Genomic DNA, 16,304 nt, shown 5'->3' with positions numbered 1-16,304 from the left:
CATATTTGACAGCTGAAAGTACAAAACAAAATAATCTACAAGTTCACTGATTCACAATAGTGTGCATTCAGTGATTTAATGAGCACAGTGGGGTGATTTTTACAACTGTCTGGATTTATAGTGGATAACTGTTCTGAATAGCCTGACTTGGGACATCAGTTATTTTACTTTGATTAGTACGACCTGAGAGGGCCCACCTGTGTATCGCTAAACAGGCATATACTATAGGCTACTGCACATATCTCGGTTTGAATTATCCTGGTGTGGATCAAAATATAACCTTTGAATATAATAGGAGTAACCTGGTTAATCGTGATTCACACAGTGGTGAGTGATGAACTGCAATTAGACCTGGACTTAGCTTTATGGCACTTACTCGCTTTGATCCTCAGTAGATCCCTGCTCGTGTTGTATTAACTGTCATGTGTACGTCGCTTTGGATAAAAGCGTCTGCCAAGTGAAACTGTAACATTGATTGATTCTCCAGTGTGTAAAATGAAAATAGTTTTTAAAAATGCAGATCATATTACATATTCAGATTAATTGTTTTGTCTGACCAACAGTCAAAGACCTAAAGATGTTGAGTTTACTGTCACTGGAAACTGTGGAATTGCAAATATTCATATTTCAGACGCTGGTACAAGAGAATTAACATTTTTTTAGTTAAAAAATCACTTAAATGTTTAATCAATCATCAAAATTGTTGCCAATGAATGTTATGTCAATCAACTAATCAATAATCATCTAGTCATTTCAGCTGTAGAGTTATGCCATGTATAGTGGGGGACAACAGGGGCCCAACAACAAACCTTTGCCTCAGGGCCCAATAGCAGATTAATCCTCCAAGTGGGGATGTTCAAAACTGACACTCTTTTTAAACCTTTTAGACAAACTGTAATCATATTGTTCCACAGGGTTTATAAAGTTTTTGCTGTACTGCACTACGATAAATATAAAATATAAAAAAGCAACTATTTCAAGGTCACAAAAAACCCAACAAAAAAAGACTTTCTGACTCGTTTGTATGAAGGTCATTTATTGTGTATCTCTGTTTTGAGTTTGTAGTTCTCTGATGTTTAGCCTTCAGTTGGTGTGTGTTTGGTGTAGGTTGTCTGGTTGAGACATGTTCTCCATCTCATATTGAGTAATTTTGATGTGAATGTCTTTAGTGTTCCAATTTACTTAACTGATTGTTTTCCCCTAAAAGTAATATTTTACCTAAATCTATTTGTACATTTTATGTGTTTTTCACATTCTGTAATATAAATGATTACCCATCTCCATTTGACATCAAATAGGTGCTGATTTTAAGGGTTTATATACACTTATATATACACAAGAAGACTGTCTGAGATGTTTGTTTCCTCCTATAGATGCAACAATTGTGTTAAAGGTTTCTGAATGACAGTTTCTGCTGTCATCAACACAACACTGACATTAAGGAAATAAAACAGTATGAATTTATCTGTTAAGAATTTTACTACCAACCTCCTTTCTGACATCTAAACATCATGACCATCACTTACAGTACAGAGGTCTATGCAGGTGATCTTTTCCAAAAGTAATTTGCTGTTTATCTGTTGCTAAGTTTTAATTAAAGACATGTTTTGCATTTATTTGATAATAATTTGCAAGTGTTTAAATCTTCAGTAACACAGTCGAAAAGTTACAGTTTAATTTTCACTTTAACTGTATTGGTCTGATCTTTCATGGAAACAGGCTGTTTGTAAGAATCTTGCTTTAACTGCTGAAAACTTTAAGTCAGGAAACCCTTTGTTATGTTGGAGGTGTGGAAATGCTCTAGCAGCTGTTTCTCTGTGGTGACCTCACAGCTGAGACATTTCAGAGTTATGTTGCTCTCTAGTGGTGATATAGGGAAAGACACATTCTGAGTCACAAGGTTCAGTGTACTCCTCTGTAGTAGTGTAAACTTTTTCTTTTATCCTCACACATTTTGACAACTGATAACATTTTAAAAAGTAAGCTCATGCTTTCTAGATGTCAGGGACAAGCTTCACTAGAGTGTTTCCCAAAACTTGGAAGAAAACCTTTAAGCCTACACATCTGAACATTTGAGGTTTACACAAGTATGATGTAACAGGAAGACCTCTTAAGCAGGTTTTCAGGAAAATTGTAATTATTAATTGAATAAATTGAACAAGAATGACACTAGAAAATGTATCAGCCCCACTAGACAAAATGAAGTTCACCAAATAAAAAAAGAAGATAAATGAAAAAATATTTTTTTCTAATTCTCATTTGACCTCATGTACAGACAGGAGATAATTTCTATACCTAATGTATGTGACACATATAAGAGCTGTGACATCCAAAAAATCATGTTTTACATTCACCAGTGAAAAGATGATTGATTAAAAATTCATAATTGATTATTAACTTGTAGATGTGGAGACAAACTTTATCTGAGGTGAAAACATTTAGCCAAAAACAGATCACATGACCTTAGAGAAGACGTATACTGTCACGTAGACAAATCAGTTTTTCCAGTTTGGCAATATGAAATAAAGTACATCTATCAGTACCACAGATAAAACCCTCATTAATCCTTTAACACCAATAATATGAGCATTAACAATAATGTTACAATGACATTAACATTTATCATCCGCATGACAAATACAGGACGTGAAGATGGCAAATGTATAAGATACAAATGTTTAAGCTCCAAGAAGTGTTATTGCTTTAATATGTGATTTTCATCACACATGGAGGAGTATCTAAATAATCAAAAATATATTTATATTGTGTAAAATCGTGGAAACGTTTACAAATTGATGTTTAAAAAGAGTTACAGCTGTTACTTGGAGTGGAGGAGCAATGTGTGTTGGAAGACTAAAACATAACTCGCAGATATTTATACTTTGGTTAAAGTGGGAGACGTTGGTATGCAGTGTTTAAACTATTTGAATAATCACAATGAAACAGAGAAACAAAAACATTAAAATGTCTTTTCAATCATGGCCTAGTGCAGAATCTTCATCAGTTATTCTAAAATGCAAATTGTCAAACTAATTGTGAGTGAAAGCATGAGTAGTTGAACATTTAAAGTTTTAGGATGTTTGCTTCCAGCTCAGTTCCTGCAACAACAACAACAACAACAACAACAACAGAGTGTCATCATGTCTCCAATGAATGGATTTAATGTTAATCATCATCAAAGACAGTACATCACATGACTAACTGACATGAAATTGATATCTGAAGACAAAAGATGCCCCACTGGAGTAACGTTGTGGCTCTTTGGTGTCTGGTAGCTGCTGCAGTGATTCATCTCCACCAAAGGTTTGAGGAAACAGCTGGACAGCAGCATCAGTTCTCTCCAGATGTTGTTACTCCTGCAGTGGAGGATTCACATCAACATTAATGCTTCTATCAGCTCTCAGATAATCTTCACAGATATCATTCTTCACTGCATCCACTGACGACCTGAAACTCATAAATCTGATCTATGAATTCACACTTTAGTTTGATGTATCATGTGACTTTCTGACGGGTCCTGTGATGTCACATCTCAATATTCATTAAAACAAGTTTTGTTAATGAACATTTATGGTGCAAAATAGAATAAAATATTGAAGCCACAGCATCTTTATTTGAGTTCACTATTCTCCTCTAAATATTTACTGGAAGGCTGCAAAAACAGAGTAACAAATAGAAAAGGACCTGGAATTATTAGTAGTCATATTATACAGTATTTGATTTCATATTATATGCAATATGTTTGATTTTGGTCCAGAATGTAAAACGTTTAATCATTATTACAATAAAACCTCAGTGTCAGCTGTTTCCTGTAACTATACTGGATCACTTGACTGAGAAATTTTGTCAAATCAGACAAACAGTTTTTAACAAAGACAGACTTTCAGTATATTTATGAGAGTATTATATCAGTATACTGTAGCTAGTTTCAGGAGGAGCAACAGAGAGATTCTTCATACAGTATCTGCACAGTGTTGATGACATGATGAAATACTCACTGTGATCAGTTAAGAGCTGCATCTTTGACTGAAGATGGATCAGAGGATGATGAGTCTGAAGCTATAAAAGAAAAACAAGGTGTCAGAAATTCAATTCAAACTATACACTGTATTTATCTGTACACAGAGAGAGAGAGAGAGAGAGAGAAATAAACTGACAGAATACTCACAGTTTGCAGGCCTGAATCCTGAAATACAGATGAGAGATTACAATATTTCAAAATGTAAAATGTCAGAATTTATGAAAGCAAACAAAGAAAACACTAATAAATGTTTTATAGAAACACTGTATTAATTCCACTGATTTCTTCTTTTCAAGTTACTGAACATCAGCCAGGTTACACTGTTATTTGTTGTTAAAATGACTTGATGATGAGTAAAAGTATGTTTGTCTCTCACCATTATCTCTTCTTCTCCAGATGAAGACTCCAGTGATGCAGACTGCCAGGAGCAGCAGCAGTCCTACAACACCTCCAATAACAGGACCAGCAGGGAACTCTGAGGGAGAAACTGGAACCAAAACAAAACATTCACAGTGCATCAAGGGCATGCCAATGCATTTTTGGTATTTTCACCTATAAACATGTATGATAATCATACATCATTATTGATGATCACATTTCTTATTTTCATCCCCTTAAAACACAGGACTTTCCCGTCATGACACACAGACAGTTTGGGAATCCTGTGAGAGTTTTCTACTGAGGAAACTTATTATTGTCCAGGATGTGCAGAGTTGTTAATATGAGTACAGCAGCTCAATTATACTGTCAAAAGCAGATGATGTCTCTTTCTAGGTGAAATTAATGTTACTGGACATGTTGATGTGATGGTTTAATTTGGCATCATAATAATTCATACAATGACCATCTGCAGGTGAAAACCATCTTAGTGCTTCAGACCTCTGTGTGTCCATCCTGTGTCTATGTTGTACCTGTTCCCCATCTTTGTTGTATTACACCTTTTGTATTTTTGTTATTGTAATACTAAAGCTTTGTTCTTTATGTTTTTCATCCTGTCATCTTTGAGTTGATCACCCTGTCCTCCCTGAAAGCTCTTGCTCTCTCCTGCATGGTCACATGTTTCCTCAGATCAGCAACAGTTCTAGTTTGTTCTTACTGTTTAATAAATCTTATTTTCACATACAAACAGTAGATTGTCTTGTGAGTAATCCCATGACAGTGTAATAAATAAAATACAAGTAAAGTAAAAATGTGGTCTAGCATTTTGCATGTTGTGTTTCTTTTTTCTGAAATTATGTTTTATGTTTAATTTGGTTAGATTTGTGACAGACCTGTGCTCCTAATCATTTGCTGGCACACCACTAGATTTGAACTGTTTTTTGTTGCATTCACTAAAGTAATTTAAGTAGGTCATGTGCATAATGTAAGAAGTAAGAAACAATATTTATTTGAATGAGCAGAACAGCAGTTTTGTTTGTTAACCCTGTAATTAACTAACCTTCAGCTCCAGAAAGTCAAGATTGTTTCAAACTCATTCAAATTGTAAAATCAGAGCTCAGGCTTAACAAAGTCAAAGTCAGTATTCCAGTCTTACCCCAGTTAGTCCTGATCACTGCTTTGTCCAGTTTGGTGATGATGTCGTTCTTTGCACCAGAGAGATGAAACACACATTCGTACCTCCTCCAGTCTTCAGGTGTGACTGATGAAAGGTTCAGGTCAACACTCATCTGGAAGGATCCATCATGGTTGGGGAGGATCTCTCCGTGTTCCACGTCCTCATGAAGCTCCTCTCCATCTTTCCTCCAGAACATCATGGCTCTGGTAGGGTAGAAACCTGTAGCGTGGCAGCTGACTGGAGAGGAGGGAGTCTTCTGGAGGAGAGACACTGAGGGAAGGTCTGAAGAGATAAATGGTGAGGGGTGTGGGAGGGAGGTTAGAAACAGAAGATGCATTTAAATATTGTTGTGTCCATGAAACTACATCAGGTCATGTGATTCTACCTGTTCTCAGCAGAGAGCTCTTCCCAAGGTCCAAATATCTCTTCACAAACTCAGGGCAATACTGGGTGAGTAAGTAGTTCCACCTTTCATTGTTGGCTCTATCTCTGTCCCACTTGTGTTTGGTGATGACAGCTTGGGGTTTTGGAGCGATCCATGTCAGTGTCTTCAGGTCAAATGCTATGAAGTCTTCTCCATCATAACCAAACTGAACAAAACCATTAAGCTCTCCAGTCTCATCATCCCATTCACAGCCATCCATCCTCTGGAAGATGTGGACACCTGAGAGAGAGAGAGAGAGCAGAGTGAGATCCCACAGAGGGTTACAGGTGGCTGGAGCCTATGTGAGGCTGCAATTTAGAAAATGTCAAGGAACATGTGGAAGGGTCACCTCTTCATTGCAAGGCCAACACACAGAAATACACAAACTGACATCAAGGGGTCAAACTTTCCAACCAAAACGTACTTGACCTGCAGTTATTAAGCATCCAGATCAAACCAAACATGACAAGAAGGGCAACACACACACACACACACACACACACACACACACACACACACGCACACACACACACACACACACACACACACACACACACACACACACACACACACACACACACGCACACACACGCACACACACACACACACACAGAGGCCATGATTCAAATGTAGAACCCTTTTGTTCAGTTTTTCAGTGAATTCAGCACATAGCTACCAGGGAAAATATATATTATATTAATATTGACGACCCATTTTGAAAGAGTCCTTCACATTACATGGCTGGTAATAGAGGGAGAGATATGAGTGAAGAATTTATGCACATTTAGTAAACTGTGTATATGTTTGAACATGTAAACATGTGTGTTTATAATGCAACTATATCTGTTTGGTATTTGACAAAAAACACAACTTTACATTTTTACAGTATTTTTACTTACCTTCAGTTTGGTTCAGTTGCTGCTTCAAAATTTCAATGTGATCTTTGTAGGAATAGTGGTCTAATAAACACTCCTGAGTGCACCACTCCAAGTGCTGTGGATCATCTTCAAACATTTTTTGTGACCAGTCCTGTTTGCCCTCCACTGTCTTACTGATGCTGTCACAGTAAGCCCATTGAACTTCATCAACCAACCCAACAGCCACAAAATCTGGGAAGTTTTTGACTCCAGAGGACACAGTGAAGAAAAGCTTCAGCGAGTGTTTCCCTGTAAGAGAAAGAAGTTTTAAGGGTTTTTAATTTTTTTTTTTTTAATAATCATGCATTTATCTATACTTGTGATAATGATATTTAAGTACATTAAATATTTTGTCCAGCATGAAACCTCAGACACACAAAGTTAGTGATGAGCTGGTGATGAAAGTAGAACATCTACCAACCTAAGAGCCAGATATTATACTTGGAATGATTGAGACTAAACAAAAGCTAAAAGGAGAGTGAATATTGACCTTCCATTGGCCAGGCAGCCAAAAACACAACTCAAAACATAAATGAATGCTGGATATGTTAATAGGCAATTTTTTGATGACACATTTGCCATAATGACGAAGACAGCTTTATTTTCCTTACTGATCATCATTTTACATAAGGTTAGTAATGACTATATATACATTCAAGTGTAAATCTAATCAAAATGTTAAATCTTGATATAAATATCTGTACACTGCTATGAGATTCCTGAAAGTGGAACAACATATGGTGAGCAAAGCATATGAATTACAACTATTTATCAGTGTTTTCTCTAATTTCCTTTATTTTGCTTGAATAATGAAAAATATCTTAATCTGTAGAAATTTTGTTATTTTATTATATTATTTAATTTGATTAATTACATTTAAAAAAAAATCTGATCTGTGTTTAGTCAGTCTGGTGGAAAAAACAAAACAACATTGTACAAAACTGATAAAATAATTTCAGAAATGTGACTTTGGTGAATAATGTTCAATGACATCAGTATCAAAAACCTCAAACCAAGAGGGAACAAAAGCCAACTAAATCAGGCCTAGGTCAGTGATGATTACAAGATAAAGAACTCATAATTGCAAAATACTTTTCTGATGAATTCATATTAACCAGATACTTCCTCTCAATGATGAGGTAAATATCTTCAACATAATATAGCTATTAGTTATACATTTAATCCTACTATAGGAGATGCTACATTATTATGAGAACAAATTATTTGAAGAAAATATCTCTCCAGTTTTTTCTGCTCTTAATGCAATGTGCCTCCATACCAATCAATATCATTTATTGACTTTAATCAATAATTAATCAGCAGTGAACAGACATGTCAAAATCTGAGGTATGTTAAGCTCTGCAGTAAATGTACAGTTATATTTAAAAGAGATACTGCAATATGATAAAAATTTGTGAAATTGTGCTTTACTACATGATGCTGGTACATTAAGCTGCAGTTAATAGTCTAAGTGAGAATCATTACACTTAATGAAAGACCAACATCGTCTGAAGCAGAAGGTCATACTCAAGTATCTCCTCTTGTGTCACATAGACTCCACACATGCAGTTATTAAGGTGTTAATACATTTTTTTAGACAGATTTGGAATATCTGTAGTTTTAAAATACACTGAAATGTGGACTAGCCCATGATTTACGCCTTGGCTTATAGTTTTCACATTATTATGTTATAAGTTAATGTTGTATTCCTGTCTTGCAACACTCTTGTAATCTACAGTACAGCACTGGCCATTAGAAGGTGTAAATGTAATGAGAATATTACTTTGAAATCACAGTTACAGTCACAAAGGTCTTCTTATGAAACATTAATTCATTGGTGTCATTCACTGTGTATTTAAAACAAATCCAGATACAGAATGTAAAGACTCCTTTATTAAAGTAATACTTGAGGTATGTGCTTTGAGGTTTCAACTTAATTCTTGTTCTGGGAATAATTATATTATTATAACATATTATATCATATTAGGCCTAGATTATATTATACTGCAGTACAGAATCTATAATCTGAGTTTACAGCATGAGTAAACATTTGTTACAGTTTTATTTTTTATATTTAAATTCATGTCAATGAATGACACTGTTCAATAAAGTCAAAGGAAATAATCCGACACACAGCCAGATGTTAACAACATACAGAACATCAGTACTACAGAAACTGTTATTTCTGCAAAACCCCAAATATATTCAGCTTCAGTGACACCTGAACGGCATTATTGGTTAGATTCATAGATTAATCTAACAGATTTCAGACCTGAATTAATCTCATTAATAGCGGTATTTCATTGGACATCTCAATAGTTTATGTAACAGATATGAGAGAGAAGTAAAAGTAGAGAATACAGTACTAGTCAGAAGTTTGGACACACTTTCTCATTCAAGAGAATGGGAAGACCTCTCACGAGTTACACTTGTTAAAACCACAAAAAAATGAACTAGCAGTGAATAGACATGTTTAAATCTGAAGTATGTTGATCTCTGCAGTAAATGTGCAGTTTATGAATAGGGTGCAATTATATTTTAAAATATAAATATAACTGCTGAAATAGAAGTTACATAACTATTCAAAAAAGATTATTCAGTTACCTGGAGATACAACATGGCAAAAGAGAAGCAACAACATGAAATCCTTCATCTTGCTTCAATACAGACATTAAAAAACACTGTGATGGAAGAAAGACTGTTAACAGTGTGTACAGTCAAATGAAATGACCAATAGAAATTATAAATAGCTGTGCATCACATGTTACCAGGAGGAGTAAATTCAATATCCGACTGGCTGATCAGATTCAACAGGAAAATGCAGGAAATGTGTTTTTTTGTTTTGTTATTTACCTGAAATTTAATAGCATGTAGTGACATGAGCAGCTGTTTAAAGTCATATAACACAATTTATTCAATGAGGCAGTTTAAAGTGCTTTATAACCCGACAGTGGGGGAGGAAGTGGTGATGGTGGAGATGGTCTAGCAGCTGTTTCTCTGTGGTGACCTCACAGCTGAGACATTTCAGAGTTATGTTGCTCTCTAGTGGTAAAATAGGGAAATACACACTCAGAGTCACAAGGTTCAGTGTACTCCTTCATTAACAAATGAAAATTTGTGATATGTGTGTGTGTGTGTGTGTGTGTGTGTGTGTGTGTGTGTGTGTATTTTGTGGTAGTGTAAACTTTTTCTTTTATCTTCACATATTTTGACAACTGATAAAATTTTAAAAAGTAAGCTCCTGCTTTCCAGGTATCAGGAACAAACTTCACTAGAGTGTTTCCCAAAACTTGGTACAAAACCTTTAAGCCTACACATCTGAATTTTGATGTAAACACAGGTATGATGTAACAGGACTCTTAAGCAGGTTTTCAGGAGAATTTTATTTATTAATTGAAGGTAAATATAAATACTATTAGAACAAATAAGAACAAAAATGACACTAGAAAATATTGCAGCTGCTCTAGACAAAATGAAGTTCACCAATAAATAGATGATGGATTAACAATTCATAATTAATCATTATTATCTTGTAGATGATGTAAAGTCAAACTTAAACTGAAGTGAAAACATCTAGCCAAAAACAGATCACATGACCTTAGAGAAGACGTATACTGTCATGTAGACAAATCAATTTTTCCATTTTTGCAATATGAAATAAAGTGCATCAGTCAGTACCACAGATAAAACCCTCATTAATCCTCTAACATCAATAATCTGAGCATTAACAATAATGTTACAATGACATTAACATTTATCATCTGCATGACAAATACAGGACGTGAAGATGGCAAATGTATAAGATACAAATGTTTAAGCTCCAAGAAGAGTTATTGCTTTAATACGTGAGTTTCAATGAAAGGAGGAGTATCTAAATATTCAAAAATATATTTATGTTGTGTAAAACTGTGGAAACTTTTACAAATTTATGTTTAAAAAGAGTTACAGTTGTTACTTGGTGTGGAGGAGCAATGTGTGTTGGAAGACTAAAACATAACTCAGATATTTATACTTTGGTTAAAGTGAGAGAAGTTGAGATGCAGTGTTCAAACTGTAATCACAATGAAACAAAGAGAGAAACTTTTTTCCACATACATAGATTGTCTTTTAAGTAATTCCATGCCAGTGCAATAAATAAAATACAAATAAAATTACAAAGGTGGTTTTGCATGTTGTAATTCTTTTTTTTCTGAAATTCTTTTTAAAATTTATATTGTTTAGATTGGTTTGTTTTAAATACAAAGCAGGAATAAAGGTGTTTGTGTAATTTTAGTGAGATGTATTTGGGTGAGCCCTCACCAAAGAAAATTACAGTAACATTAAAGAACATAGGTTCGCTGTGCTGTCGACCTTTTCCTGAGCACTTAGACAGTGGACTGTGCAAAACTCAGTCATTCTTGGCACCTACATTGCAGTGCGCTGCTGGATTAGCAACAGCACACCCTCAACTGCACCCTTCCTCCTGTGAGGCACATGGCAACTCACCCAGATACCAGACTGGTGCAGGTGAGGATATAACTTCAAGTAAATGTCAGTTTGCTGGTGCAGATACGCTCCTAACACCAAAACAGAGGCCTTTGTCTGGACCACTGAAATGCATTTTATAGCATCAGAAGTTTAACAGCATGTAGTAAAATGAGCAACTGCTTAAAGTCCCAAATAAAATTGATCTAAAATCAGTAAACATGCTCAAAGAAAATACTTAAAAGACCAGTAGGCAAAGCAAGGTAAGGTAAGAGTGTATATGGCACAATTCATACTATGAGGCAGTTTCAAAGTGCTTTATTGAGAAGGAATTTTATACAAAAAATGTATTAGAATTCAAATTAAAAGGGAATTAAAATGTTTTCTCCGTCTGTGTGAACTTTTTAATTTGAGTCTCTGTTACCTTTTGCTGCCTGCTTTCAGTAAAGCTCTTTGTCTGTGCTTGTCTGCTGCTAAAGTCCAAAACACACCGAATCTGACACTTCAGACATGATGCAATTCCTCACCTGAGGAGCTAATATGGTCCAGCTGCAGATTGAGAATTATTATTTTTCACACAGATGCACAAACAACCAGTGATTTCTGTTAAAGGGCCTCATCCTACATGTTGTAACCCTACAAGAAAACACAAAGTTTTTGTTTTATTTTTGTCTTCATTTCAGTCTCTCACCTTCCAACAGTAACAAACAACCTGCTAAACTCTCTTCTGTTTTTAATTTGCTTTTTCCGCCCTCTTCATAGATTAGATTTATCTGACAGGTCACCTAGAAAATGTGTCCAGATGTCATCCTTCCTCCTGTTGTTGGGCCCTTATTGACCCCCCCTTTACATAGTAGCGCTCTAAAGCTGAAATTATCAGATGATTAATTGATAAGTTGATTGACAGATAAATAATTGGACTCAACATCTTTGGGTTTTTGACTGTTGATCAGACAAAACAAGTAATCTGAATATGTTAACTTGGGCATCAAAGAATAATGATTGACATTTTTCACTATTTTCTGAAATTTAATTGTCAGACGGTCTCTATCTGGTCTTGAAGAGTCCCACTTATTACATAATTTGAAGCATCCCTCCTCAAGACCAGGACCACAAGATGGAGGACCTGTCAAAGAAACATCGGTCAGATGTGACATTGTTTCCCTGGCCAAAAGTGTTTCTGATTGGACAGCAAAACCAGCAACATGCACATCTGAAATCCTGCCAATCAAATCACATTGCTTTGTAGTGGACCTGTGCACATATTAGGAATATAGATATGCATGTGTAAGTGTCAATTTCTCCTTAATATTAGGTCTAGTTCAATTTTAGTTGTAAAACTTGTGAGTAGATGTCAAAGTGCCTTACTGATAAAAAAACAACTTGTTCTTTGTCTGTGCTTGTCTGCTGCTAAAGTTCAAAACACACCGAATCTGACACTTCAGACATGATGCAATTCCTCCCCTGAAGAGCTAATAATGTGTCCACCTGCAGATTGTCAGGTAATTGTTATATTTTATATTATCTTCATAATCTGTGGGGCTGGAGATTATCAGGTCTGGGTTTTTCTACCTCAGTGAGTTTCTCCTTTTATGCTGTGAAAGCTACACAGCTAATACACGCAATACAGTAGACATGGTTGAGTTACAGTGATCATGATGTGATACAGATGCACAAGCAACCAGACTAGTTTCTGCTGAAAGGCCTCACCCTACTGCATTAGTATTGTTTTGTGTATTTATGTTGTTACATTTGCTATGATGTAACCCCACAAAAACAAACAAAAGATTTTGTTCATTGTACTTCTTTATCTTTATTTGTGTCATCTCAGTCACCCATCTTTCCTTGGCAACAAGCAACCTGCTAAACGTGTTTCTATTTTTTATGTATTCTCACTTTCTTCCTCATAAATTAGATTTCTGTGTGATAGGTCACGTACAGATCTCTCTAGATTGCTGACATGTCAAAATGAGCAGAAATAGCATAAGTTTAAATTTCAGAGTAATTAAAATGAGACATTAGAAAGTGTGTCCAGATGTCATCCTTCCTCCAGAGTTTTAATGAATGAAGTTTAAAATCTTCTACATTCAATTAATGTTAGATAATGTGGAATAATGTTACATAATAGTGCTTACCATTAATAATGTACTTTCAGGGCTCTACCCTCTAGCCCAGTGGTTCTCAACCTAGGGGTCAGGTGCCTCCAAAGGGTCACAAGATAAATCTGAGGGGTTGGGAGATAATTAATGGAAGAGGAAAGATGAAAAAACAAAGTTCTGATGCACAATTTTGTATTTATTTTTTGATCCTTTCTATAATGTTTGTTTTTTATGAGTTGTTGTACCTCTTTGTGCCTCATTTAAATGAATTTGAATGAAACCATCTAGAAGGGAAATCACTGTGCTGACAACTAATACATTTCTTTTTGAAATTTTGAAACAGTCACAAGCCAAAAAGGCTGGGACTGCTGTAGACTACTGACCATGAGTAATTATTATTATTTCATCTGCACAACAGACTTTTTTCTTTTCTTTATAGTTCAACATCTTTAAGTTGGAGCCACGTTCATGTATTCTGTGAGAATATTCATCTTACTCTAACAACAGTTGACAAACATATGTTTGAAATAATGAGGAAAAAAAAGAGGAATGTAATGATGACGAATGAATGTGACAGTCAAAACAGGAAGTGATTTTGAGCATTTCTATTCAACATCTACTTGTGTATAGAAACCCAGTGGAAAAGAATGACCTCATCTTTAAATTCATGCAGTTATTACCCATATTCATGTAAGATAAATGTATTTACAAATACATTATATGGGTGTTCTGAGTTCTGAATCACATACACACAAAATTATCCACATACCCAACTTACACAAAATACATTTCTTACATTTTATATAATCATGTTTAAACAATATTAAATATTAACTACTGTTTTTGTACCTACATCATTTTATAAAATATGTTTCAAATATTTCATTTGAGTAAACAGGTTATTTGTCCTTCTGATGGAAATGTTTCTGAAAGCATTTATGCCTCATTCAGCATTTTTCTTCTCTCAGTAACTTCACTCATCTTCAGCTACAGAGTTTTCTATTCAGCTATAATATGACAGTAATTTTACAAGAGAATTAAGAAACAAAAACAGAAGGTTCTTGTTTAACTAGAGGTGTAAATAGTCACAAAGCATTTACTGTTTTGTCGTCTGTGTAGCAAATCACTGTATGCAGGATGATGTGTTTATTTCATTCAGGCTTCAGGATTCAGTTTCATGGAGACTTCAGAGCTGTTGTCAGGAGCTGTGAGGTCAGAAACACACTGTTAGTCCACTTATCCTATACTGAACTGCTACTATCTTTGATGTATTGTAGGTACGTATACTCTGTTAAGATGTGTATGGGCAGTAATTCTGATGCCGGGAACTATAAACTATGTTTGGACACTGCCAAAATAAATTAATAATTATTATTTAGCAGTAGGACCAGGCTGCCAAGCTAAACACCAGCATTTCAAAGAAAAAACTCTTCAAATTGTAAATGCGCTTTGATAGTTGTCATTTTATCCATCTGTCTGAGGTAAACTGGACATTTCAATCAAGTCATTGCTTCCAGTGTTTCTGCCAAATATAAGAAAACGTAGATTCAGATCAGCTAACTGTTGTGTTTCTAAGTTGCTCCTGGCAGTGTCCTGAGGATAAAATTAAGCTTTTTTTAATCAACTTTTGTTACATCAGATAAAACAGAATAAATGTTCTACTCATAACATGGAGGGTAGTTGGCTGAAAAAGAAAGAAAAGACAAATAATCAATATTATTTGTTACTGTTTTCCCCCAATTGAATCTAATCCCCTCTGATAATAAATAATCCCTTTTACCTTTTTTCTCTCATATTTTGGTTACATGACTGTGGTTTGGAGCCTTACACTATTTACTCTTGGCTGCTTCACACATGCTCACAAAGAGTCGAACCATATATTTAGTGAAATACAATACTTAGTCTTTCAAAAAATTATTATATTTGTTATCATAATAATTATTATAAATTATTACAAATAATTATAAATTATTACAAATAATCATTGTCCCGATGTCTAAAGGATAAGGCTGGCAATTTTCTATATTTTTCTTATTGTCAACAAATATGTGCAGAGCCAAACCAAAAATTAACTAATCCTACTAACAAGTATTGTCTGTATCCAAAGGCTGACATATCTTATTCCTCTGTGCTGTGGACCTCTGTTGTTGTCCAAAACACAGTCCAAATCCCCAATCGTTACTCCCTTGTTCCTCACTGTCTTGTTTTGACGTCTTGTCTATATTTAACTACCAGTAGCAACCGATTTTATATTTTTATATGCACGGATTCATAAGAGGAAGTTACACCAGAAGTTCTGGGAAATTAAATGACGGGAAGTTATACAAAGTTAAACGCAGGCTGTATTATAAAGTGTTACCAAACATGAATATGAATGCTGAAACAAAAGTTACACAACTGTTTAAATAAGATGATTCCATTACCTGGAGATACAACATGGCAAAAGAGAGGCAACAACATGATCCTCTTCATCTTGCTTTGATAGTGACATTAAAAAACGAGGAAAGAGGAAAGACTGTCACTAATACGTACAGGCATATAGAATGACCAATAGAAATTAGAAATAATTGTGCATCATGTGTAACCATGCGGAGTAAATTCAATATTTGACTGGCTAATCAGATTCAACAGTAAAATACAGGATTTGTGTGTGTGTGTGTGTGTGTGTGTGTGTGTTTACCAGATGTTTGATAGCATGTAGTAAAATGAGCAGCTGCTTAAAGTTGAAAATGAAATTGATCCTAAACTTATTTGAAGTTAAAGTGCCAAAATAAAAAACTGTAACAACTCAGCTCAAAAAAATGCGATTTAAAAGACCAGTATG

The 16,304-nt window shown here is 34.9% G+C and overlaps 2 protein-coding genes across 2 annotated transcripts in view; both read right to left on the bottom strand.

Annotated features, from left to right (window-relative positions):
- Positions 1 to 15,979, bottom strand: part of LOC121913597 (major histocompatibility complex class I-related gene protein-like) — a 90,552-nt gene extending 74,573 nt beyond the window's left edge. Inside the window, exon 1 of the mRNA XM_042436290.1 lies at positions 15,904 to 15,979. Within this exon, the coding sequence (XP_042292224.1) occupies positions 15,904 to 15,952 (49 nt within the window). The 5' untranslated portion in view covers positions 15,953 to 15,979. The remainder of the gene's footprint in view (positions 1 to 15,903) is intronic.
- Positions 3,220 to 9,570, bottom strand: LOC121913618 (major histocompatibility complex class I-related gene protein-like). The gene is made up of 8 exons (XM_042436349.1): positions 9,522 to 9,570; positions 6,900 to 7,166; positions 5,962 to 6,240; positions 5,556 to 5,858; positions 4,398 to 4,508; positions 4,169 to 4,186; positions 3,999 to 4,059; positions 3,220 to 3,356 (listed from the first exon to the last, which is right to left on the bottom strand). Exons 1-7 carry the CDS (start codon positions 9,568 to 9,570, stop codon positions 4,004 to 4,006), a joined length of 1,083 nt encoding a protein of 360 aa, XP_042292283.1. The 3' UTR covers positions 3,220 to 3,356; positions 3,999 to 4,003.
- Positions 15,980 to 16,304: the final 325 nt, after the last annotated feature.

Source organism: Thunnus maccoyii, chromosome 15 (genome assembly GCF_910596095.1).
Source record: "Thunnus maccoyii chromosome 15, fThuMac1.1, whole genome shotgun sequence".
Classification (NCBI taxonomy): domain Eukaryota; kingdom Metazoa; phylum Chordata; class Actinopteri; order Scombriformes; family Scombridae; genus Thunnus; species Thunnus maccoyii.
This window is presented reverse-complemented; position numbering and strand designations above follow the sequence as displayed.